The 25,767-nt window shown below is 40.0% G+C and overlaps 1 protein-coding gene across 1 annotated transcript in view; it reads right to left on the bottom strand.

The window, feature by feature from the left end:
• Positions 1 to 25,767, bottom strand: part of ZBED1 (zinc finger BED-type containing 1) — a 177,633-nt gene that overhangs the window by 101,997 nt on the left and 49,869 nt on the right. The window contains exons 3-4 of the mRNA XM_067466817.1: positions 13,176 to 13,283; positions 645 to 713 (exon numbers count right to left, since the gene is read on the bottom strand). Coding sequence (XP_067322918.1) covers positions 645 to 713; positions 13,176 to 13,283 — 177 coding nt within the window. The remainder of the gene's footprint in view (positions 1 to 644; positions 714 to 13,175; positions 13,284 to 25,767) is intronic.

Genomic DNA, 25,767 nt, shown 5'->3' with positions numbered 1-25,767 from the left:
TACTCAGCACTGGCCCCAAGAAAGAAAGAAACTACTGTCCCCAATGAGCAGAAATATAATGTTGGTCCCTAGCATGCTGGGGTGGGATTATGGCCTGTGTCCCACATCAAACAGCCCGAGAAGCACTGATCTTGAGCACTTTTTCTCATCAATCTTGCACGATGTTAAACATCAACAGTAATTCTTCCCACACAGCAGGAAACTAACTTTAATTTTGATGTGGAATTCAGACTCTTAACTGCCAGCATACATGATAGTTAAGGAGCTGTAACAATTTTACAATATGATAGTTAGATAGCCTGCTTCTTCCCCTGTCCAATTTTCTATAAGCACATCTCTATGGGGAGTGAAGGAAGACAAGTGAATTATAATAATTACGTTGTGTGATTATACTCGTACTGTTTGTTTGTCTTAACAAAGACTCTTCGAAAGTGTCTCAGAGAGGAATTTCACCAGTCTGTGACCTAAGATCAGAGGTGCAAATCCAAGCCACCTCTATAATGATTGTACTGATTTGAAATAGGTGGGTGTGAAATAGACAGGCAAGAAGCTAGATTGAACTGAAAAATATAGACATGCTCAAGGGAAAACGTCATAACAGAGTGTTTGATTTGGTATTAACAGGCAAAGACATATAGAAATACCTTTTGCATTCAAGATTTCTTCTTTTATTTTCGTAACAGTTTCATGGCCTTCATCTGTCTTACTACCAGCTGATATAAAAAACAAAACAGCAAAGAAAAGTTATTAAATATGAGTACTTGTCAATATATCAAGACACAAACATATAACAATAATTTATGATCAAAGTTTAAGAAAGGAAGCAGAATTGATGGTGGGGAAATGTTAACAAAAGGTTTAATAACAATATGTTTGAGTGAAAAGTAGGCCTCTAATTTCATTCTTGACCATTCAGCATTTTGGTTTTTTTGCTTGAATATCTTTGAGATATTAAGGTGAAATTTGGTATTCATCCTAAAAATACAAACATATGTTTTGGGTTAAAATATCACCTCAAGCTTACATATGTTCATAATGATGCCAGAAAAATGTAGATATGTATTTATTATTTTAACCTCTCACACTTCTAATGAAATTGTCTGTCAAAAATTGATTACTCTTTAAGGGGGGAAATTCCTGGTAAAATCACATTCCAGTATTTTCCTTGAACAATACAATATAATATTTCACATGAATGTTCAAAACAAAACTCTGCATTTTATATTTTAAAATATCTGCTTGACTGTAGGCTGTTAGGAATTGTGGGAATTAAAGTCCAAAACACAAGGAGGGCCCAAGTTGGCCCATACCTGCATTAAGAAATACCAATGATGTTTAATTCTGTTGTAGTGTTTCATATATTTGTAGATTTGAAATTTTATTGAAATGTAAGCTGCTTCGGCCCCTTCCACACAGCTGTATAAAATCAACACTGAACTGGCTTATATGGCAGTGTGGACTCTGATAATGCAGTTCAAACAGATATTGTGGATTATCTGCCTTGACATTCTGGGTTATATGGCTGTTTGGAAGGGCCCTTTGAGGGCCCTTCAAGACAGATCATATATCCCAGGATCTGATCCTAGGTTTTCTCTTTATCCCATATTATCTGGCAGTGCAGACTTATATAATCCAGTTTAAAGAAGAAAACCTGGGAGCAGATACTGGAATATAGGGCCTGTCTGGAAGGGTCCACAGTCTCCTTGTGGAGACAAAAAGTGGTGTATAAATAAACAGAATAAACAGCTGCGCCCGTATCTTGGGAAGTCTGACTTGGCCACGGTAGTCCACGCTCTGGTTACATCCCGCTTAGACTACTGCAACGCTCTCTACGTGGGGTTGCCTTTGAAGATCGCCCGGAAGCTCCAACTGGTCCAGCGTGCGGCAGCCATGATACTAACAAGAGCGGGACGTAGGGAGCATACAACCCCCCTGCTGTACCAGCTCCACTGGCTGCCGATCTGCTACCGGGCTCAATTCAAGGTGCTGGCATTGGCCTATAAAGCCCTAAATGGTTCCGGCCCAAAACACCTAACTGACCGCCTCTCGGCCTATGAGCCCACGAGGACTTTGAGATCTTCTGGGGAGGCCCTGCTCTCGATCCCGCCTGCCTCACAGGCACGGCTGGTGGGGACGAGAGATAGGGCCTTCTCGGTGGTGGCTCCTCGGCTGTGGAACACCCTTCCCGTGGACATCAGGCTAGCCCCCTCCCTGCTAGTATTCCGCAGGAAGTTAAAGACCTGGCTATTTAAGAAGGCATTTGATCAAGAAGTGCAATGACTGGCAATTTACCATAGGAATGGAACAACGGAAATGATATCGGATTGTGGCTTGACGATGAGACGATTCGGAATGTAGTAGTAATTTTGTAGTAATGTTGTTGTTTTGATAAGATGGTTTTTATGATTATGATGAATTGTAGACTGTTTTGCACTATGCTTTGTAGATTGCACTTGTTTTTTCATGTTGTACACCGCAATGAGTCGCCCTTGGGCTGAGAATTGCGGTATATAAGCGCAGTAAATAAATAAATAAACAAACAAACAAACATAAACATAAACATAAACATAAACATAATAATAATAATAATAATAATAATAATAATGCCCTCCTCTTGTTATCTCCTGCTTTGGTCAGAGCTTCCCACCTGGAATCACACTCTGAAACCAAATTGGACAACAAAAATCTGTTCCTGGCTTGAAGTGTTATTTCCTGTTTAATTGTGTGGCCCTTACTTTGAACGTAGTTGTTCTCCAGATACTTTGTATGTGTGGCCGCCACAAACTATGATGAATCTAATTGTCATGGGTGTTCTGTATGCCAAGTTTGGTTGAATCCCATTGTTGGGGAATTCAGAATGCTCTTTGATTGCAGGACTGCAACGTCCACATGTTTGAGTGTATTTTAACCAAACCTCTCCAGTATTTTCTGTTGGTCATGGGAGTTTGGCTGATAGGCTGATTGGTAAACATATTAATGGGTTCCCTGTTGTTATATTAAGACTGTTACTCTTGCTACGACATGCTTGAAGTCAAAATGTCATTTATTTGTAATTAGAAATAAATATTTCACAATATATAATTACATATTCTTTTTGTGATTAATCACAATGCTTTATGCTCAGCTTGTAACAATGAAAATACGTCCTGCATATCAGATATTTACATTATGATTCATAACAGTAGCAAAATAAGGTATGTGCAGTGTGCATAGGAATTTAATCATAGTTTTTTTAAAAAAAAAACTATAGTCCGTCCCTCCAAAGGTCTGAGGGACAGTGAACTGGCCCCCTATTTAAAAAGTTTGAGGACCCCTGTTATATATTTTAGAAGCCCCTGGACACTGTTAGCAATCTCAGTTAGATTAACTTCAATTGTGATCATACTGAATGACAATCTCAAAAATCCATTGATTTTTGCATATATGTTGACTTATTATTCAACAGCTGATTCACTGGGACTAATCTAGTTGAAACAACCAACATAGCTGAGACTTCATTTGAAGTTAGCATACTTCCTTGACCTCCTATATCAAGAGGAAAAAAAGAAAATACAGCTGCTTCTGTAAACACTGAGATTCCAGACTGAAAAATAGTTGGATTTGTAAGTAAATTGGAATAGGTATATATTTTAAGTATAACTCCAGCCAATAGATTTTTTAGCTTTGGATAGCAGAGGGAAGGGTTAACACCCTTGGGTGTTTGCTTTGCTTTCTGCTGCTGTTCAGAAGATTTCACTTCACTTTCCATCCCTGTGATAACTGGATTTTGAAAAATTAGGCTTTTGTCAAAACAGGGATTGGTGATAAAGCTTCAGTGGAGACAACTTTTCCTCATGATAATTCTTCCAAGGGTGAATTCCCCTTCCTAGAGCTAGATATCTCTCACTTCCAGTTGTCTGACTCCCATTTTTAACTATGAATAATATGAAAGTCAGGTGATTGTAATTCAGGGACTGTCTGAGTGTCTGTATCTTGCTCAAATTCAAACATGTATTTCAATTCCATGAGTGTTTTTATATTGGGAACAGTAAAGAACAGCACAAGTATTGTAACAAGCTACCTAAAAACCTAACTTCATACTTTCAGAAAAGTTCATAACATTCAAGAAAAAAGATATACTTCTTTGGAACTTAGTCTATACAAATTCTGATCAGGCAATGCTAAACTGACATTTCAGCTTATTTATATTTATTAGTATAATAATGTAAATCATTACTGTGCAAGTTGTGGCCCTCTAGATATTATTGAACTAAAACTGCCATCATTTTTCACTGCTATCCTTGTTGGCTAGCGTTAATTGGGCAACAACATCTAGAAAGCCATATATATTGCCCAGTTCTAGTATAAGTGTGATCTTTTTCCAAGCTCTTATTTTTATAACTAGCAAGCTATGTCCAAACTATGATACATTAACATTTGAAACATATCGATCAGTACTTTTCTAAATCAATTTTAAACAATTCCAGTTAGTTTTAATTTTTCAGTTTCTCTTTTGCATTATGTACATTATGCATGTTCATCCCTACAATATATTATATAAATATGCCCCAAAAAGGTGTGGGAGAATGAAACAAACATGAAACATTCTATGCAATGACAATTATACAAGATTGAAGTGGAAGTAAGCAAAAGAAGTCATAATGTGTTAGTACATTTCACTAAGTGCATAAGCCACAGGTTTTTTCTGTCATTTTGGAGGAAAGAAAAATTCAATTAAAGCATCAAGGCGCCATAAAATGAACCATTCCACTAGAAATAATAGCTAGTAAGTGGAATATGTTCTCAAAGCCCATGGTTGCATCATGAGTGGTTCAGAGCATAGGGTGATATCAGTTCAGCATGACCTACTTGTAGCAAATGTCAGCTGGTCAGAGAAGGAGAAGCTTTTCAACTTATCAAGCATATGCAAACACATACCCAACAAGTCCAAATCTCCTTCACACTATTGTGAAATTGAGGACCCATCTACATTGATCATTTAATACCATTTCAAACTGATATTGAAGAAAGTGGTTTTGTTGTGCAGATTATTACATAGGAAATTCAGGAACCAGATTGAGGCTCAGATGATGATTACACAAACCACATTAAGAGCTTTCTTTTGCATACTTTTGCGGGAGTTTGTTGTCTGGCTGCCACAGTATGAAGGTAGCTTCAAACTGAATTGAATGGTCAGTGTAGGTGTGGTCTGAATCATGCACCAAAAATACAAAATCTGGATCTTGTCCCAAACCTAGCTTCAATCTCCTTGGTTCACAATTATAACAATAATTCCTTGCCCAGCTATAGAATTATAATCTCTTTGAACATGAGCAACAGTATCAGGATAAACCATGTGAACAAACATTTGTGATAATTTTCTTTCTTTTTTCTTTTCTGCTCAAACCCAATTAAAATCTTATGTAAGCATTTCAGATGGGCAGCGTTACAAGATTTATAAAAGAACATGGACGAAAAAAAATAAAAAAGCAACAACTTCCTGCAGTGAACATTGGTCTGCAGTCAGCCATGCATCTATTAAATCAGCTATCCAGTTGCATGTGCACTGACAGGCTGATCTCCTTTTGCTTTGGCCCTGAAAAAATAGAGGAAAGGGATATTTAAGTTTCCCATAGAAATCATCTGGGGTTACAAAGCACAAACATCCAGTTTGATCCTAATCTCTAGAAATAGATGCAGTGTCAACGAACAAACCCTCCAGTCAAACTGACATATCCATGGAGTTCTCTTTAAAAGAAGCTATAAGCATGAGAGCAAATCTCTTCACTTTTTTAGCCCAAGTGATTTTCTACAGCAGGGAATTAATGTCTCATCTGTCATACTACTCCTAGATATGGCTATACAGGGTGGAGGGAGGAGAGAAGGAAAGAAACCTGTATGGCAATCCCTGCAATAGTTTTATCTAATCCTCTTTCTATCAGAGGCCCACCATCTTGTTCCCAAGAATATTCATTTCATCCAGATAATTTATTACATGTTTTTTGTTTATTTGGAAAATCTCCAAACATTTCCATATGGGCTTGGTTTTTAAGGAATAATACTGGGATATTTAAATATCTCAATAATATATCTGTATTTTATATCTATCTTGTTTCTCTCTATATATCTAAATATACTCCTCACAATGTATATATTTGTTAGTTCAACAGTTTATGACAGAAGCAGGGAGAGAATGAACCTCTAAAAAGAGATTTCATCTCAAATATCCACCAGTCAACACACATCAAAAGAATGGGCAAATATGACTGTTTTCAAAGCATTATTGTTTTGGCTTGGAGGGAAGAGTTCTGCTACTTACTTACTTTCCGCTGTTAAACAAATGTGATGCTACGTCCCTCTTAGCCATGGTTAAGAGGGATGTAGCAACACCCCTAATATCTTAACCATGGTTAAGAGATTAGAATGAACCCTTTCTCTTCTTGTCAGAATTTTCTTAATCATCATACTGAATTCTTCAATTATTATGAACACTTGTGTCTGTACAAATAGAATATGGCTAATATTTACCTCCACAAAATGACTTTACAAAACATGGTTATAGGATAGCAGTTTGCAAACTTTAAGTACTCTAACCAGCAAGGAAAGAGAAGGAACATACAAGCCCATTAACTAGGTTCTGATCCTTGGTCTTGATAAAGAGAATAGTAAGTACAGGTTGGGCATCCCTTATCTGGAATGCTAATATTTGAAATACTCCAGGACCAGAAATAATCCATGTGAGTGACTGCAATAGTGACGCCTTTGCTTTCCGATTATTCAATAAACACACATTTCGTTTCATGCACAAAAAGTATTTTCAAAATCACATGAAATCACCTTCAGGCTATGTACATAAGGTATATTTGAAACATAAATGAATTTTAATTTTAGGCTTTAGTCTGATCTCCAAGATATCTCATTATGTGCATATATACAAATACCGGTATTTCATAATCCAAAAAATCTATAATCCAAACCACTTCTTGTTCCAAGCATTTTAGATAAGGGATACTCAACCTTTATTGCTTTTCACTGAGTTGGCACAGTAAATGCTGGAAGAGTCTCCCAGAGCCTTTTCTGGCTGAAAAGATAGGCTTTAAAAATCCTTCAGATAAACAAACAGATAGTATGGAATGTTACATCTGTGTGAGTTCACAAAATTTAATATCCAGATATTTAGTGCTATATTAGATGTAGCCAACAACTTGGGCAAACCACGTGGTTTTTGATGCTCTCTTATCTCCTTTAAATAGTGGTCCCTCATGCATATTGTGCTTTTAAGAGCCTTTGGAGATTCCAAAAACATCTTATTTCATGACAGTACAGTGTGTGTGCGCGCGCCTCTTGGAGACACTCAAACTCAACATGCTCTTGGGCATTCAGAACTATATTTAACAAGTTCTGACCTAATTTTATATTTTTAAACTTCAATAATAAGGACAGTACATAAGCAAGGAAGAAGGAGATCGAAGGAAACCAAATGAACAAACATAGAATTCTCCAGTTGCTAGATAATTCAATATTCTGATAAACTGCCACATAGATGAACTCTAGAACAAAAGAGCAACTTGATGGCAAAAAATGAGCCTAACTGAAGAAATTCTGATGACTCAATTGTAAGATCTTCATAAAAGGCATATAACATGGTATACATGGTCTGTTAACTCCAGCCAGCCAGCCAGCCAGCTATCCATCTATCCATCCATCCATCCATCCATCCATCCATCCGGCTTGGGTATACTTAAGGAATTCAACAACAACAAATCTGCTCTTGTTTTGTAGCAGATATCCTATGAAGCAGGTGAGGTGGTAGTCTTCTGTGATATAAGTTTTTTTCTCCTCAGGAGAACATAATGATTTACAGTGTCATAAGCTGTTGACAGGTCTATGAAGACAGCTCCTGTAATCTTCTATGTGCTGAATTTTGTTGAATTCCAAGGCCAGAGAAGCAGATGCCAAAAACAAAGAATGGCCTGCTTCAGGGGAGTGTGCTTGCTCCATCAATGTTTAACATTTACACAAATGATCAGCCACTGCCAGAAGGGGCAGAGAGTTTCATCTGTGTTGACAATCATGCCATCAACACCCAAGCAGGGAGTTTTGAAATGGTTGAACAGAAGCTCTTTGAAGCCTTTTCCCTGCCTATTACAGGGAAAACCAGCTGATTCCTAATCCATCTAAAACACAGGTGTGTGATTTTCATCTTAAGAACAGACAAGCATCTCGAGCTCTGACGTTTACCTGAAAAGGAATCCCACTGGAGCATTGCAGCACACTCAAATACCTGGGAGTTACCTTGGACCATGCTCTGACCTACATGAAGCACTGCTTGAATATTAAGCAAAAAGTGAGTGCTATAAACAATATCATGTGAAATCTGAATGACATAACCTGGAGATCACAACCAGATACAGTGAAGACATCTTTGCTACTCAGCTGCTGAGTACGCATGCCCAGTGTGGAACACATCTCACCATGCTAAAACAATATGCAGTATGGCTCTTAATGAGACACACTGCATTATCCCAGGATATCTACGTCCTACATTACTGGAGAAAATATACCGTTTAGCCAGTTTTGCACCACCTGACATCCGCCAGGAAGTAGCAGCCAATAATGAAAGGACCAAGGCAGTGACATCTTTAGACCATCCCCTGTTTGGATATCAGCCAGCACGCCTACGCCTTAAATCAAAAACCACTTTTCTAAGATCTACAGAGACACTTGCAGGAACACCTCAGCAAGAGAGACCCCAAATTGGCAGGCTAAAACCCGGAACCTCAAGTTATGGCTAATATCGAATAAGAGACTCCCTCCTGGACACATAGAAGACAGGGCGACTTGGAAGACGCTGAACAGATTGCAATCTGGCACCTTAAGAAATGAGGCTGCAAAGTGGAGTCCACGACATGCGAGCGTGGAGAAGAGCAAACCACAGACCACCTATTATAATGCAGACTGAGCCTTGCCATATGCACAATGGAGGACCTTCTCACAGTGACACCAGAGGCGCTCCAAATGGCCAGCTGCTGATCAAAGGACATTTAGTATAATGCCAGGTTTTAACTTTGTGTGTATGTGTGTTTTTAAGTACATTACTACTGTACCCTCAGTTTGTTTCTGATACAATAAATAAATAATACACTTAAGGAAGGGGAAATTCACTCCTGAAAGAATTATCTGAAAAAAGTGTCTCCACCAATCGTTATACCAATCCTTGTTTCCACAGCAAGCCAAAATCCAATTATTACTGGGAAAGAAAGTGAGGTAAAATCTTCTGAACATGGGCACAGGCAGCAAAGCAAACACCACAGAGGTGTAACCCTTCCCTAGGCTATTCAAAACTAAAGTGGATGAGGGATTTGAGGACATCCAACTCCAAATTGGGAAACAAGTCGTACAGGAATACCTGGCTGCTCTAAATGAGTTCAACTACACCCAAGAGTATTAAAGGAACTAGTGGAAGTCATTTCGGAACCATTGGCAACCATCTTTGAGAGTTCTTGGAGAACGGGAGAAGTTCCAGCAGATTGGAGGAGGGCCAATGTGGTCCCAATCTTCAAGAAGGGAAAAAAGGATGACCCAAACAACTACCGTCCGGTCAGCCTCACGTCAATACCAGGCAAGATTCTGGAAAAGATTGTTAAGGAAGTGGTCTGCAAACACTTAGAAACAAATACGGTCATCGCTAATAGTCAACATGGATTTATCAAAAACAAGTCATGCCAGACTAATCTGATCTTTTTTTTCGATAGAGTTACAAGCTGGGTAGATGCGGGGAATGCCGTGGATGTGGCGTACCTGGATTTCAGTAAGGCCTTCAACAAGGTCCCCCATGACCTTCTGGCAAGGAAACTAGTCCAATGTGGGCTAGGCAAAACTATGGTGAGGTGGATCGGTAATTGGTTAAATGGACGAACCCAGAGGGTGCTCACCAATGCTTCCTCTTCATCCTGGAAAGAAGTGACGAGCGGAGTGCCGCAGGGTTCCGTCCTGGGCCCGGTCCTGTTCAACATCTTTATTAATGACTTAGATGAAGGGTTAGAAGGCAGGATCATCAAGTTTGCAGACGACACCAAATTGGGAGGGATAGCCAATACTCCAGAGGACAGGAGCAGGATTCAAAACGATCTTGACAGATTAGAGAGATGGGCCAAAACTAACAAAATGAAGTTCAACAGTGACAAATGCAAGATACTCCACTTTGGCAGGAAAAACGAAATGCAAAGATACAGAATGGGGGATGCCTGGCTCGAGAGCAGTACGTGTGAAAAAGATCTTGGAGTCCTCGTGGACAACAAGTTAAACATGAGCCAACAATGTGATGTGGCGGCAAAAAAAGCCAATGGGATTTTGGCCTGCATCAATAGGAGCATAGTGTCTAGATCTAGGGAAGTAATGCTACCCCTCTATTCTGTTTTGGTTAGACCACATCTGGAATATTGTGTCCAGTTCTGGGCACCACAATTCAAGAGAGATATTGACAAGCTGGAATTTGTCCAGAGGAGAGCGACTAAAATGATAAAAGGTCTGGAGAACAAGCCCTATGAGGAGCGGCTTAAGGAGCTGGGCATGTTTAGCCTGAAGAAGAGAAGGCTGAGAGGGGATATGATAGCCATGTATAAATATGTGAGAGGAAGCCACAGGGAGGAGGGAGCAAGCTTGTTTTCTGCTTCCCTGGAGACTAGGACGTGGAACAATGGCTTCAAACTACAAGAGAGGAGATTCCATCTGAACATGAGGAAGAACTTCCTGACTGTGAGAGCCGTTCAGCAGTGGAACTCTCTGCCCCGGAGTGTGGTGGAGGCTCCTTCTGTGGAAGATTTTAAACAGAGGTTGGATGGCCATCTGTCAGGGGTGATTTGAATGCAATATTCCTGCTTCTTGGCAGGGCGTTGGAGTGGATGGCCCATGAGGTCTCTTCCAACTCTTTCATTCTATGATTCTATGATTCTAAAAGAAATTGGTTGGATTTACACTTGAAAATGTACCTTTTCTGACTTACAAACAAATTCAACTTAAGAACACACCTACAGAATCTATTTTGTTCGTAACTTGGGGACTCCCTGAATATACAGTAGCACAGGCAGTGTATGTATGCAATTATTTGTAAGATTTAGCCTTGACAAGAATATTTGGCCAAAGCTACATAGGATCACCCAATGCAGATGAAATGACAAATTGCTTCTATCTGCTGTGATACACAACGAGAAAGATAACAAAAACAACATTTTATCTTCTGACTTGCAGGCACAGCAAAAAAAAAATCACGATACTGGAACATTTAGAAGACATGTAAAGCAAAGTATTCTCTATAAGATGATACAGCCTGCCAAGTTTAATATTACCAAGAAGAAAAAAGAAAAAAAATTGTTTACCCAAGTCACTGAGACGAAGAATTTTCTGACTCCTGACAAACTAATCTAAACAGACGTGAAGTCAGACCACCCACTTCTTCTTTTTTTAAGCAGACATATTTAAAGAGCTAGCATGACAATTCAGCGTGGGATGCTGCTAACAAATGACATTTCAACAAGGATTTTACATTAATACTTAAATTTGATTACCTGATCTACCATAGGACTCAGCCAAGTGTTTAATTCATAATGACAAACACTGATTTGATATTTTTATTTATAATTCTCAAGCTTCCAAGGAAACCAATGACCGGTGAGATGATGCCACCTCTAAGTGCACTATACATATTCTACAGTCTTGTTCTGAATTCCCATGCCTCAAGTCACGAGGAAAGGCATAGTTTCAATCTGGAAACAGGCAAGCAAATATTAAAACTTGCCATGAGACAGAATCAGTGCCAACCACCAGATTATCACTCAAATGTACCATTCGCCCCAAACAGAAAAGCTCTGTAGATAATTATGGGAGAAATTCAATATTTTAAAAAACCATTCTGCTTACAAGAAGAGATGACACTGTGGAATTTCTGAAATGTAGTTCTAGCCTAGCACAAGGAAGCTAGGAGTTTTTGAAGAAATCAAAGAAGTTGAGAACCAGTCAGAGCTTTGCAAAGTTCAGAACGGTACATGAAAAGACATTTCAATATGCATTTTTTTTTGCAAGGAACTAAATAACGAAGGAGAGCAATCCATGTCTTTTATGAAAAAAAAACACATTTCTACCAGTCCAATACTTTTCTATTATCCTGTACAGGCAATCCCCAGGTTACAAACAAGCTAGGTTCTGTAGGTTTGTTCTTAAATTGAATGTCTACATAAGTCAGAACAGGTACATTTTTTAAGTGTAACTCCAGCCAAATTTTGTTTTAGTTTTGGATAGTCTAGGAAAGGGTTACACCCCTGTGATGTTTGTTTTGCTACCTGTGCTCCTGTTCAATATATTCAACCACATTTTCTGCCCCTGTAGTAATTGGACTTTGGCTTGTGAAAACAAGGATTGGTATAAAGATTGGTGGAGACAACTTTTTTTCTTGATAACATTTTCAGGAGTGAATTTTCCTTCCTAGAGGTAGATTTCCTCTCATTTCCTATTGTCTCTCCCCTGTTTGTAACTAGGAGCTGTATGTAAGTTGGGTGCTTGTTTTCACAAAATACTGGGGCCGCCTGTATTTTGCAAAAACTGTGTATTACACACCACAATGGTCTTGGTCAGAGAGTGTTATGCCTCCTCCAGTTTAGCATACATTTTGAACAATTATTTTATCAAAAATTCAAAAACCATATGGGGAAAACAAGGCAGTTTAATAAGCGAGGTTAGGTCCATTCCAACCATTGTCTACTTTCAGTATTTCAGTAGCAAGGTGAAGCAGATGAAGCATTAGCAACTACAGAAGAGGAAGAGGAAAGAGGAAGAAGAGCAGCAGCTGCTACTATATACAGACCAGTTGTTGGGGTTTTTTGGGGGGGGGGGGGTTGCTAAAGTAGTTTATGTACAAACCTTGCACTTGGCAAATCAAATTCATTAGCACGTAGGAGCAGCCCTTCTTTCCTGTCACAGCTCTCTCAATCTTGGTCAAGAGCTATGACTTTAAGGCACTACTGATTGAGATGGGTTTCACTTGCACTGGGTGAGTTGATGCAACGCCCTCTCGTTCAATGTAACCTTCTTCTGACGGCTATTGCAAAGCTCAAAACACTAATAATGTATGCAAATGTAGCCAGGATAATTAAGTTAAATCAAACGGTTGATAAATATTTACACAAGCAAAACAACAATACCTATTATAACGTGCATGCCGAGTCTTGCCAAATGTTTCACAGTATGGTAACCAATTCCTTTAGTGCCTCCAGTTACTATGGCAACATTCCCATTCTGAAGAGGAAAAACTGAAAAGAGAAAAATAATTCAGGTTAAGGCCTATTTTTCCACAAGAGTTAAAATGAACATTCGCCAATAAAACACAAATAATAATAATGACAGCTATTTTGAATTTCACATTTCTAGTGGTCACAACAGAAATGGAAAATCAGTGTAGCCAGTTGCCACATACACTACTATATTTATCATACATTTTAAATGGAATTCCAGTGATATTTTCAGAGTATCTAAGAAATCATGATTTTCTTCTTTTCTACCCTAACAAAAAGAATCCATCTACAAAGTTGCCATGGTTGATTTCCTGATATATCAAAGAGAATTACTTCCACCTGTACTTATCCAAACATACATTTTCCCTTTTCTGTATTAAAATCAGGCACGGAGTCAGACTGAAAAGCATCCACATAATTTTCCCACCTAGAAGCTCCAATATGCAAAGGCCAGAAATCTGGGGGAAACCAAGATTTAAGGCAAATACTAGCTGGTTCAAAGGTATGTACTGAGAATAATAATTTCAAAAAATACTTTTCTCCTATTTCTTGCTTTGATTTCCTTGCATAAAAGACAGGATAAAAGAATTATAAACTGAAACAAATATATATAGAGAGAAAAGGAAATAAAACCTCTCTAAAAATTAAAACATTTAACCTAATGTATAGTAAGAATTAAACAGAATTCAAGTGATGGTGAAGACCTGCAAAACCCCTATACAGCTTAGGTTCATATTTTATTTGAGCTAGCCCAGTTTTAAGATTAGCCCTATCAAGGCCACAGGCATAGCTGGTGATGATACAGGAAAGAGCCTTCTCAGTACAGCTGACTCTCTGTATCCACGGATTCTGAATCAACAGATTGAGAATAATTTTTAAAATCCCCAAAGCAAAACTGGATTTTGGTATTCTATACATGAGGCACCATTTTACAACTCTAGTGTACATAATGGAAATGGTGCATTCATGGATTCTGGTCTCCCCAGGGGGTCCTGGAACCAAACTCCAGTGGTTAACAAGGATCCATCATAGTTGTTCCCAAATTGTGGAAATACGCACAAAGACATACACACGTGGTGGCGAGGGGGCACTTAGCAGGTTTCTTTCCTGTTCTCTTTCTTCTAGCAGACAAAGATTTTTTTTATAATTAGACAAGCCTTTGGCTGCTTAAAAGTTGCATGGTTCAGTACTTGATCAATCTTATGATACTTTAAAGTATTTTAATTAGTTTTTATATGATTACTTATTTATTGTTTTTAAAACCATTTCTCATTAGATACCTTAGGTCCATGCAGAAGGTTTAAAATGATATCATATAAACTGAATAAATAAAGCACTTTTGAAATGTTTAGTGATTGAGCGACCTTTAAGGTTATATTCTCACTTAGATACCATTCACATTTTGACATACATAGGGCTCTACAGGCCAATGGATACTCCACCTCAGACATCAGAAGAGCTGCAAGACCAAGAACAAGCCACGAGAATAAAGATGAAGATCCACCCCGAGGAAAAGTGTTCTTGCCATACATCAAGGGAACCACTGACCGCATAGGGAAGCTGATGAGGAAACACAACATACGAACCACCTACAGACCTACTAAGAAAATCCAACAAATGCTACATTCAGCAAAGGACAAGAGGGATCCTCTCACCTCTGCAGGAGTCTACCGTGTACCATGCAGCTGTGGACAAGTCTACATAGGGACCACCAAACGCAGCGCCCAGACACGCATCAAGGAACATGAAAGGCACTGCATACTACTTCAGCCAGAGAAATCAGCCATAGCAGAGCACCTGATGAACCAACCTGGACACAGCATTTTATTTGAGAACACAAAAATGCTAGACCACTCTCACAACCACCATGTCAGACTACACAGAGAAGCCATTGAAATACACAAACATGTGGACAATTTCAACAGAAAGGAGGAAACCATGAAAATGAACAAGATCTGGCTACCAGTATTAAAAAAATTCTAAAATTGCAACAGCAAAAACAGCAGAGAGGAAACAGGCAGGGACATCTAATTACCTTTCAAGAAGAGTTTGTTCCAGGCACAGTCAGCCCATTGTATGCTAATCAAGGTGGTCAGTTGAAATATTCACACCTAGCCCAACTGACAAAAGTCCTTTGTCTCATCCTGGTCATTCCACAGATATATAAACCCTTTTTCCCAGTTCCAACAGACCTCACCTCTGAGGATGCTTGCCATAGATGCAGGCGAAACGTCAGGATAAATGCCTCTAGAACATGACCATATAGCCCGAAAAAACCCACAAGAACTTATACATAGGAATGTTTTCCTTTTCTGGTACATTTCCCCCCAAATCCACTTCTCATTAAAATGCGTAAGTAATGGACCATAACTCTTGTTTACTTAAATATTTTCTTTTTATAAGGAATTTAACTGCCCTTTTATCAGCACAAATCTTAAATCCTGTTACTGTTCTCCCAACCTGGGGCTTCATACCACTTCATTTTAGCTCATACTATAATTTAGTGAATTGAGGGGAAAATGTGAATGTTTCTGGAGAAAAATGTGGATGTAATAGCAAAGGTCTAAACCAAACAGATATTTAGAAAGATTTCTGTGCCATTTTTAAACATTTTAAACAGGCGTTCGAACAAGTGCAATGATTGGTTAATGAACACTGAACACTGAACACTGGAATGGATCAATGGATGACGAATTTGGATCATGTTTTTGATGATGAGATGATAGTGAATGGCTACTGTAGTAATTATTAATTGTTTATTGTTATTAATTGTGTAATGGATTAGACTGCTAACTGTTTTATATTGTGCATTGAATTTTTGCTGTCTTTTATTGCTGTGAACCGCTGTGAGTCACCTCCGGGCTGAGAACAGCGGTATAGAAACAAAGTAAATAATAATAATAATAATAATAATAATAATAATAATAATCTCAAGAATCTCTTTTGGTGGCTTAATTGGTTACAAGAAAAATATTGCGATTATGTCATTCCCATGGGCTTCCCAAAAATAAATGGTCCTTACATCATGAACTAAGAACTAGGTTCATATTATAAAGCAACAGCATCTTACCAACCTGATATAGCAAGATAATCTGGAAGACATGGAGCAATCAGCCTATCACATTTTATTCATCTTTGGAAATCAAATGTTTCTGATTTTACAAATATACTTAATGTTAGCCACCCCCCTGCCATGCGTTGCTGTGGCCCAGTCTGTGCATATGTGTTTTGTGTGTGTATATGTGTGTATATATTTGTGTAAATGTGTATATGTGTTTTTGCTTGTGTGTGTGTGGTTTTGCGCATGCATTATAATGTAATTTTGGGGTTTTTTAGGGGTTTTAAGTTTGTTCTGCTGTGTATTTCAGCGTTTTTATGAGTGATGGTCACTCGTTGGCCTGAGAGGTGTATTGTGTCAATCCGCCCAGTGGTTTTTGAGTTATACTAATCCCACAAAAGAACATTACATTTTTATTTATATAGATTATATTTCCAATTATTTGTATGAGCCAGTAAACAAAAATAGTTAATTAGATAAACACAGTTCACATTTTAATACACCAGAAATTCCAAACAACACATTAATTGCAAATTGTACGAATGCTTGCAAGAAAAAAAGTCTAATCTCACTAAACAAGCAGGTGTACACAACGCAAAGAAAATACAGTCTTTGAAGAGAAGGATAAAACAAGTCATGGGGAAACAGCTGAGAGAGGCCTTTGTAACTCAGATGACAGCAGCCACTTCTACCCTGAAACAATGGGTGAAATCAGTTGCACTGGATAATACCACAAAGGATCAGAAGAAGAAGGAGGCACTCAACATTTTTAACATATGGGTGACAGAGAACAAGCACAACAGAAAAGAGATTCTTCCAATGCTTAGGGAAATCTGTATTGCTCCAACAATGATGAACAAACTCAAACATTGTTGGCTTTCTGCAATTCAAGAGTAAATATTCCACGAAGTTAAATTCTAAACCTGGTTTTACCTTCTCAGTTCTTCCCAAAAGACCTGAAGGGATTTTTGAATAAATGCACCAGAATTGAGACATTGTTCAAAACTCAAAGTTAACAATGTTCTTGATCGTCAACATACACCATGTAGGGTTTGAAGGAAAGAAAGAGTTGTTTCTCTTCAGGGTTTATAGCCATTTCCTAATTTTTGAATTTCATAAAAGGTTTTGTTTGTTTGTTTTCAATTGGCAAAAACAGCAAGAGTTTTTTAGGCTACAGAAATTGCACATATTTTTCAATTAGTTTGCAAAAAACGAAATGTGTCGGTTTTTCAAATAAAATGTTCTGCTTCATTTGTATCCCCCTCAAATACAGAATTCCTGTTAGTAAAAAAAAAAAATACCCCAAAAGTCAGTGCATTTTTTGTGATGTTGTGGATTTGAAAGCACAGCAATGAAAAAGTACAGCACCCACTTACTGAAAATGTCTGTATCTGTGCAACCATTCAACTACCCAAATCTCACCTGTATAAAAATACTTTTTTCTGATAGGTGGAATTGTTATGTCTCTTGCTATATATGAAAGAGCTGTACTAGTGTCATGTGTTGCCTGCTGGTTCATGCTTGTGAAATCAGTGTAATATTTATTTTACAATACTCTTCTGATCTATCTTTATAAATAAAATCTTGTTGCATGCCTTCAAATGATTTCCAACTTAGTACAACCCTAATGGGGGATTCTAGGATTTGTTGAGAGATGGTTTGCCTCTCCATTCCTCTAAAACTGAGAGTGTGGCTTAATCAAAGTAACACTATGGGTTTCCATGACCAAGCAGGGATTTGAGAACTAGTCCCCAGAGTCATAGTTCAATACCCAAACTTATACCACTTGGGATCTAAGGAGCTCTTCACATTGCCTTATACTTGATTTCTGAGCTCCTTTTGCATGCAGTTGCCAACAGGCCCCATCACATTTGCCCCCTTTTGTCAGCAACCTGTTGGAAACCATCTACGATAAGTCTCAGAATGGAGTTATTGAACATGGAATTGAAATCATGTTTTTTTTTTTTACCTCAGATCTATTCTTTTGTGTAATCTTACACCCCATATGCATTCCGTCAGCTGTGCTGTGACAACTTCTTGGGAGCATGTTTGGGAAGATTATTCATGACAGAAACAGCTGCCATTTCGCTTTCTGTGGTTGCCAGGGAAAGACTTCCGGAAAGGCTATTTACTTATTAAAGATTTCCTGTTATTTATTTTGAAATTTTAAAATTCTGATTCTGAGCTATTTTGGGAATCCCTAGCATTGTGCAGATACAAGATCTTCCAAAATCTCATCATAATGCTACTTCAAGACTTCCAGGCTATGTAACTGCACAAAAAGTTAAGTGACATTAGGAGACATTGAACAGACTGGAAGGAGCAACTCATCTGTGGTGTGATCAGTCAAGGTGCACTATTTTCAGTGTGATGGAGTTTGTATGAATGTTGTGTGTATAGAGCAGTGGTTCCCAATCTTTGGGCCTCCCTGTGTTTTGGACTTCAGCTCCTACAGTTCCTAACAGCTGGTAAGCTGGCTGAGATTTCTGGGAGATGAAGTTCATAACACTTGGAGACCCAAAGGTTGGGAACCATGGGTATAGAGTATGCATGCAGAATGACCATTTCTCAATGTGAAGGTCCTTCATCATCTCTTACCATTGTAATATTTTACATTGCTCCTTGGTTTTTAAAAACCTGTGAGGCCTTCCTGCTGCTGGTCCATGGGCTCTCAGCTGCCACTTTGACTGCTTCTCCTACATGGCAGAAACAGGTTGGACTGGGTGGTCCCTGGAGTTGATCCTATTTATTATTATTATTATTATTATTATTATTATTATTATTATTATTTCAAAGACTGGATGGTCATCTTTTGGGAGTGCTTTGATTTGTGCTTTTATTGCATGGCAGAAACAGGTTGGAGTGGGTGGCCCCTGGGGTTGCTATGATGATGATGAGGAGGAGGGTGATGATGAGGATGATAATGATGATTACAAAGGCTGGGGTCTTCCACTGAAATACTGATAAGTTTATGTTGGTTAAAATTGTTCATTTTTAATATTTTATTGTTATTTATTTTACACTACAAACACGATATGTGTAGCATGTGTATGAATTTGTTCATTTTTAAAATTAGTTCACACAAACATTTGCCATCCATCTGTCACTCATCCAGTCCATCTGTCAAATTATAAAATGCAATGCGGCCCCTGTGTCCAAATGTTTCCAAAAGCTCATTGGGGCTCCAAGAGAAACTATTCCTTCAAAAAAGGCTCCACTTCTTTAAAAGTTTGAGAACCCCTGCATTAGAGTGAATATTATGGTACAAAGGGAGCCACACTATGTTGTCTGATGTGTCAATGCAAGTGAAGGAGACTGTTGACATAAAATTGCTTCTAACGCATATTAAAGTGCTGGATGGACTACATGCAACTCACGTACTGCACGTGGACCCCAGGGCCGATTTTGTTGCCTCTTAGGCTTTCTCCAATATTCAAAACTTTGCCCCAAAATGCCTTCTAGAAAATATGGGAGGTATATTCAGGTAGCAGGAGGTTACTTCCATTTATTTGCTGTTATTCTTAATCTGTCTAAGATGACCCAGGAGGCTTAAGAACATGTTGAAAATATTCCTGTCCGTAAAAGGCATTGGGGGTAACTGGAGGCAAAACACATTTGGAGTTTTGTCTTGCCAGGGATTTGCAATGGAAGAGTGGCCCTCCAAGATCTCCTAATACAGCTTCCTAGCTTACCACAGTTACCTACAGTCATCCAGCAAAATTCAGGAACCCAATACAGTTTGTAAAGTATCTAACCCAGAACTTTAGAAGAGGGTCTGGAGAACAAGCCCTATGAGGAGCACTTAAAGAGCTGGGCATGTTTAGCCTGAAGAAGATAAGACTGAGAGGAGATGGTAGCCATGTATAAATATGTGAGAGGAAGTCACAGGGAGGAGGGAGAAAGCTTGTTTTCTGCTTCCCTGGAGTCTAGGACGCGGAACAATGGCTTCAAACTACAAGAAAGGAGATTCCATCTGAACATGAGGAAGAACTTCCTTACTGTGAGAGCTGTTCAGCAGTGGAACTCTCTGCCTTGGAGTGTGGTGGAGGCTCCCTCTTTGGGAGCTTTTAAGCAGAGGCTGGATGGCCATCTGTCAGGGGTGCTTGAAATGCAATATTCCTGCTTCTTGGCAGGGGGTTGGACTAGATTCTATGATTCTAAGAGAACATACAAAAATGTCTGCAGCAAATTTTAATATTTTTCTAATTACAGTGAGATTTGTCTATCATAATGAAGGGAACACCTGAAGGTATGAACTTGAAGGTGTACATGAAATAAATCAAAACAAAAAGCCTCAGTTGAGCTGAATGGGTCATCTAAGATTTTGGCTGCACCTACCCCAGAAACTATTTCGCCAGTCATTTCACCAGAATAATCAAGTCGCACTGAAAGAAATATACTGTAACCAACTATGGGTTTTTTTCTAACCATAACTCCAGTTGGCTTTTTCTATCCTCTTAGAATTCTAATTGTCAGCAATGAATATTTACCCCCTGTTGTGCAGATAATCAAGTCTGAAATTGAAAATTTTGACTTATTTTGAATCAGAGTTTACTGGGACACAGCCTAGAAGCTATAAAATGAGAAACAAGAGAAGGTTCATTAAAAGGTGCAGAAATCCATTGTACTCAGCACTCACACATCCTGAGTTCGTCAGTAGGATTACCAATGAAATTCAAAACAAGACATTTCTGTCTTTTTGAAAGACTCAAATATTTCACATAATATTGGATAGCTGCTGATAACATGATTGGAAACTGCTGGGAGTACTTGACCCTCAAAGGCAAGGCAATAATTTCACTTTTATACTGGACAGTCCATGAAGAAGCATTCTAATTATGCCCACTGTGTGCAGAAATGAAACATGAGTCAAGATTTGAGTTCATGTGGAAGTGAAGCTTCATTAAAAAGTGAATAGAAGTCTGAAATGAACTATAAGAAGTGCGATACAACCATAAAACATTGCTTAGGAAGGACACTGAATCGCTAACTGAACCAGAGATAGAAAGGACCAGGGAAAATACATCTACAATATTGGAAAAGACTGAAAAACACTTATTTCCAGTAGGAATTTTCCCTAGAATTACATATTTTTCAGAGTAAAAGTGTCTATGAATTATTATGTCTTTCTGAGTGAGAGGGTTAGAATTGAGGCTTTTATCGCATGATCACTTTGTCTCGTTCACTGAATTCTACCAAGGACTTCAGATGATAGAAGGGCTAAGCTGTATTAGAGGAAGAAATAACGAAAACTTTGTTAGTAAACAGAGGCTTGTATTTGAATATTTAGAAAGGAAGACAAAGGAAGAATTTAAAATAGCAGCAAGAGGAAGTTATTAATATAAAGATAAGTAAGGGCTTTTATGAGATATTAGTTTCACATTAAATGGTGTCAGAAGTCATGGATGGTGGTTCACAGGTGGGGGGAGGGGTGGGTTTGGTAGACATATCTGTATTATGTGTATCTGATGTATTTCTTTTATTTTATTTTACATTCTGTATACCACTTTTACACATTTTTAAAATTATACAAGGTGTATCTATTCTAGACTATAGGATTAATGCAGTATGACACCATTTTAACTGCCATTATTCAACACTCTGGACTCATGTGAGTTATAGTTTGGTAAGGCATCAGCATTCTTTCACAGAAAAAGTGAGACTTCATAACTCAGAGGAGAACACACCAGCTCCACCACCTCAAAGCCCACTTTTCGCCTCACATGGATAAATTAAATTTTAAAATAACCCTTTTATGCTATGGGGTATTAAATTTCAAAATAGAATGAATAGAAATTGAAATATTCACAAAATGCATTTTCATGGAACACTTTGCTCTTCGTTTCCATTATTCAGAGTTCAAGTTAGCTGTACCATACCTTTCGTAATTCACTTTCTCTTGTACTAAAGCAGAGCAAGTCTGAAGTTTGACTTTCAGAGTATCAAAACCAGGCTCATATCAGTCTGACTGAAACAAAAACCTAATACAAACTGGACACTCCTTCTTCAGAATTTTAAAATCCAAAATAATTCAAAATTGTCCACATTACTCACTGAGATCGTAACAGCTTAGCTTTCTCATGGTTCAATGTTCACAAACCGTTTCACAAATGTATAAAAATATTATGTAAAGTTTTCTGACTATAAGGTGCATAAGAAGCATAAATAAATTTCATGTTGAGATTTGGTTCCCATAACCAAGTGATCCCATTAAGTATACAGGTATTCCAAAATCTTATGCATGGGTGATATCAGAATCCATAATTTTGGCCCCTAACACCTGTCCTTAATTTATACATAAGGAGGACACACACGACTATACCGGCAGTTCACAGGTTACAAACAAGATAGGTTTTGCAGACTTGTTCGGAAGTTGAATTTGGATGTAAGTTGGAACAAATACATTTTTAAGTGTAACTACACCCCATTTTTTTTAGTTTGGAATAGCATATGGAAGGGCTCTATCCCTGTAATAATTCTTTTGCTGTCTGTGTTTTCAGAAGATTTCACCATACTTTCTGTCCTTGTGACAATTGGATTTTGAAAAGTTTGGGTTGTCATGGAAACAAGAATTGGGGATAAAGCTTTAGCGAAAACACCTTTTCCCCATAGTTAACTCTTACAAGAGTTAATTTCCTAAGAAAAGATTTTCTATCACTTCCTGTTGTCTCACCCCCATTTATAACTATTTGTTGGGGGTTGTCTCACCCCCATTTGTAACTAGAATTGGCACCAGTTTTTAGCTTGTCTTCTGCCTCTTGCAGAATTCTGGGGATTGTAGTTTAGTGAGGCTGTTAAAGGTTTTATTTATTTATTTATTTATTATTTGCATTTGTTGACCGCCACTCTCAGCCCGAAGGCGACTCGTGGCGGTGTACAAAACACAGAACACAAAGACAACAATTACAGCAAATCAGAGTCAAACGCACATCTTACTAACAACAACTAATTAAACTAAAAATCCGCTTCGTCTTGTTTGGGTCGTAATCCGTCTCGTCGTCTTAGTACATTCCGGTGGTCATTCCAAAACACAGCATTTAATTAAAGGCCTTTTCAAAGAGCCAGGTTTTCAGGCCCTTACGAAAGGCCAAGAGGGAGGGCGCCTGTCTAATTTCCGCAGGGAGGGAGTTCCACAGCCGGGGGGCCACCACCGAGAAGGCCCGCTCTCTAGTCCCCGCCAGGCGTGCCTGTGAGGCAGGCGGGATCGAGAGAAGGGCCTCCCCGGATGATCTCAAGGTCCTCGTGGGCTGATAGGCCGAGATGCGGTACTCAAGGTATTTTGGGCCGGAACCGTTTAGGGCTTTGTAGGTTAGCACCAGCACCTTGAATTGGGCCCGGTAGCTGATCGGCAGCCAGTGGAGCTGGGACAGCAAGGGCGTTGTGCGCTCCCTGCGTCCCGCTCCGGTTAACAACATGGCTGCCGCGCGCTGGACTAGCTGGAGCTTCCGGGCCGTCTTCAAGGGCAGCCCCACGTAGAGAGCGTTGCAGTAGTCGAGGCGGGATGTGACCAAAGCGTGTACCACCGTGGCCAAGTCAGACTTCCCAAGGTACGGGCGCAGCTGGCGCACGAGCCGAAGCTGTGCAAATGCTCCCCTGGTCACCGCCGAAACCTGGGGATCCAGGCTCAGCGATGAGTCCAGGGTCACACCCAAGCTGCGAACCTGCGCCTTCAAGGGGAGTGCGACCCCGTCCAGCACAGGCTGTAACCCTATACCCTGTTCGGCCTTACGACTGACCAGGAGTACCTCTGTCTTGTCTGGATTTAATTTCAGCTTGTTCGCCCTCATCCAGACCGTCACAGCGGCCAGGCACCAGTTCAGGACTTCGACAGCCTCCTTAGTAGCAGGTGGGAAGGAGTGACAGAGTTGGACGTCATCTGCGTACAGGTGACACCGCACCCCGAAACTCCGGATGATCTCACCCAGCGGCTTCATGTAGATGTTAAACAGCATGGGGGACAGTATGGAACCCTGAGGAACACCACAGGTCAAAGGCTGTGGCGTTGAACAGGAGTCCCCCAATAACACCTTCTGGGTGCGACCCTCCAGAAATGACTGGAGCCACCGCAGAGCGGTGCCCCCAAGACCCATCTCTGCAAGGCGTCCCAGAAGAATACCGTGGTCGACGGTATCGAAGGCCGCTGAGAGATCCAGAAGCACCAACAGGGACACACTCCCCCTGTCTAGCTCCCGGCGGAGATCATCCACTAAGGCGACCAAGACCGTCTCGGTACCATGTCCCGGTCTGAAGCCAGACTGTGCCGGATCCAGATAATCCGTGTCTCTCAAGAATACCTGGAGTTGTGAGGCCACCACGCTTTCCATGACTTTGCCCAAGAAGGGAAGATTGGAAACAGGCCGAAAGTTGTCAAATTTAGTGGGGTCCAGTGATGGTTTCTTCAACAGCGGCTTTATAATAGCCTGTTTTAGGCTCGCTGGAATCGTGCCTTCCCGAAGGGAGGCATTAACCACCACCGTTACCCACTCAGCCAATCCCCCTCTGGCCTCTTTCAGAAGCCAGGATGGGCAGGGGTCTAGGATGGACGTGGTGGGCCTCATTCCTCCAAGTACCTTGTCCACATCCTCGGGTTTCACAAGCTGAAAAGAATCCATCAAAATAGGACAAGCAGGTGCTTGTGTCACATCCACAGAGATTGCATTTAATGTGGCGTCCAGCCCAGAACGGATCAAAGCGACTTTGTCTGCGAAGAACCGAGCAAATGCTTCACAGCGCGTGTCCGAGTTGTCAGGGCTCCCCCCTGAAGTAGGGGGAGTTAAAAGACCTCTGACAATCCGAAACAACTCCGCCGGACGGTTTTTTGCAGACGCAATAGTGGCCGCAAAGAAAGTTTTCTTTGCGGCTTTTATTGCCGCGGCATATGCCCTTAAAAAGGACACAAACCGTGCTCGGTTTGACTCGCTTGGATCCGAGCACCACACGCTCTCTAGTTCCCTCTTCCTTCGCTTCATCGCTGCCAGCTCCTCAGTAAACCAAGGCGCTGGTTTAGCTCGGTTACTTGAGAGGGGACGTTCCGGAGCGATCCTGTCAATTGCCCTGGTCATCTCCCCATTCCAGAGAGCGACCAAGGCCTCGACATGGTCACCTACCGAGGTGGCGGGAAACTCCCCAAGCGCCGTCAGGAATCCGTTCGGATCCATAAGCCTCCTGGGGCGGACCATCTTAATGGGTCCTCCACCTTTGCGGAGGTTAGGAGGCGCAGCGAGCCTAAATCTGATCAGGAAGTGGTCGGTCCATGGCAACGGAGAGACGGACAACTCCTCCACACCGCCACCTTGCTCCCATCCCTGACAGAAAACCAAGTCCAATGTGTGTCCAGCACAGTGGGTGGGGCCAGTTATTTGTTGGGACAGCCCCATGGTTGCCATGGCAGACATGAAGTCCTGAGCCGCTCCTGAGAGGGCCGTCTCGGCATGGATGTTGAAG

This window comes from Anolis sagrei, chromosome 3 (assembly GCF_037176765.1).
Source record: "Anolis sagrei isolate rAnoSag1 chromosome 3, rAnoSag1.mat, whole genome shotgun sequence".
Lineage (NCBI taxonomy): Eukaryota > Metazoa > Chordata > Lepidosauria > Squamata > Dactyloidae > Anolis > Anolis sagrei.
The sequence above is the reverse complement of the archived record's forward strand: the minus strand, read 5'-3'. Positions and strand labels throughout refer to the sequence as shown.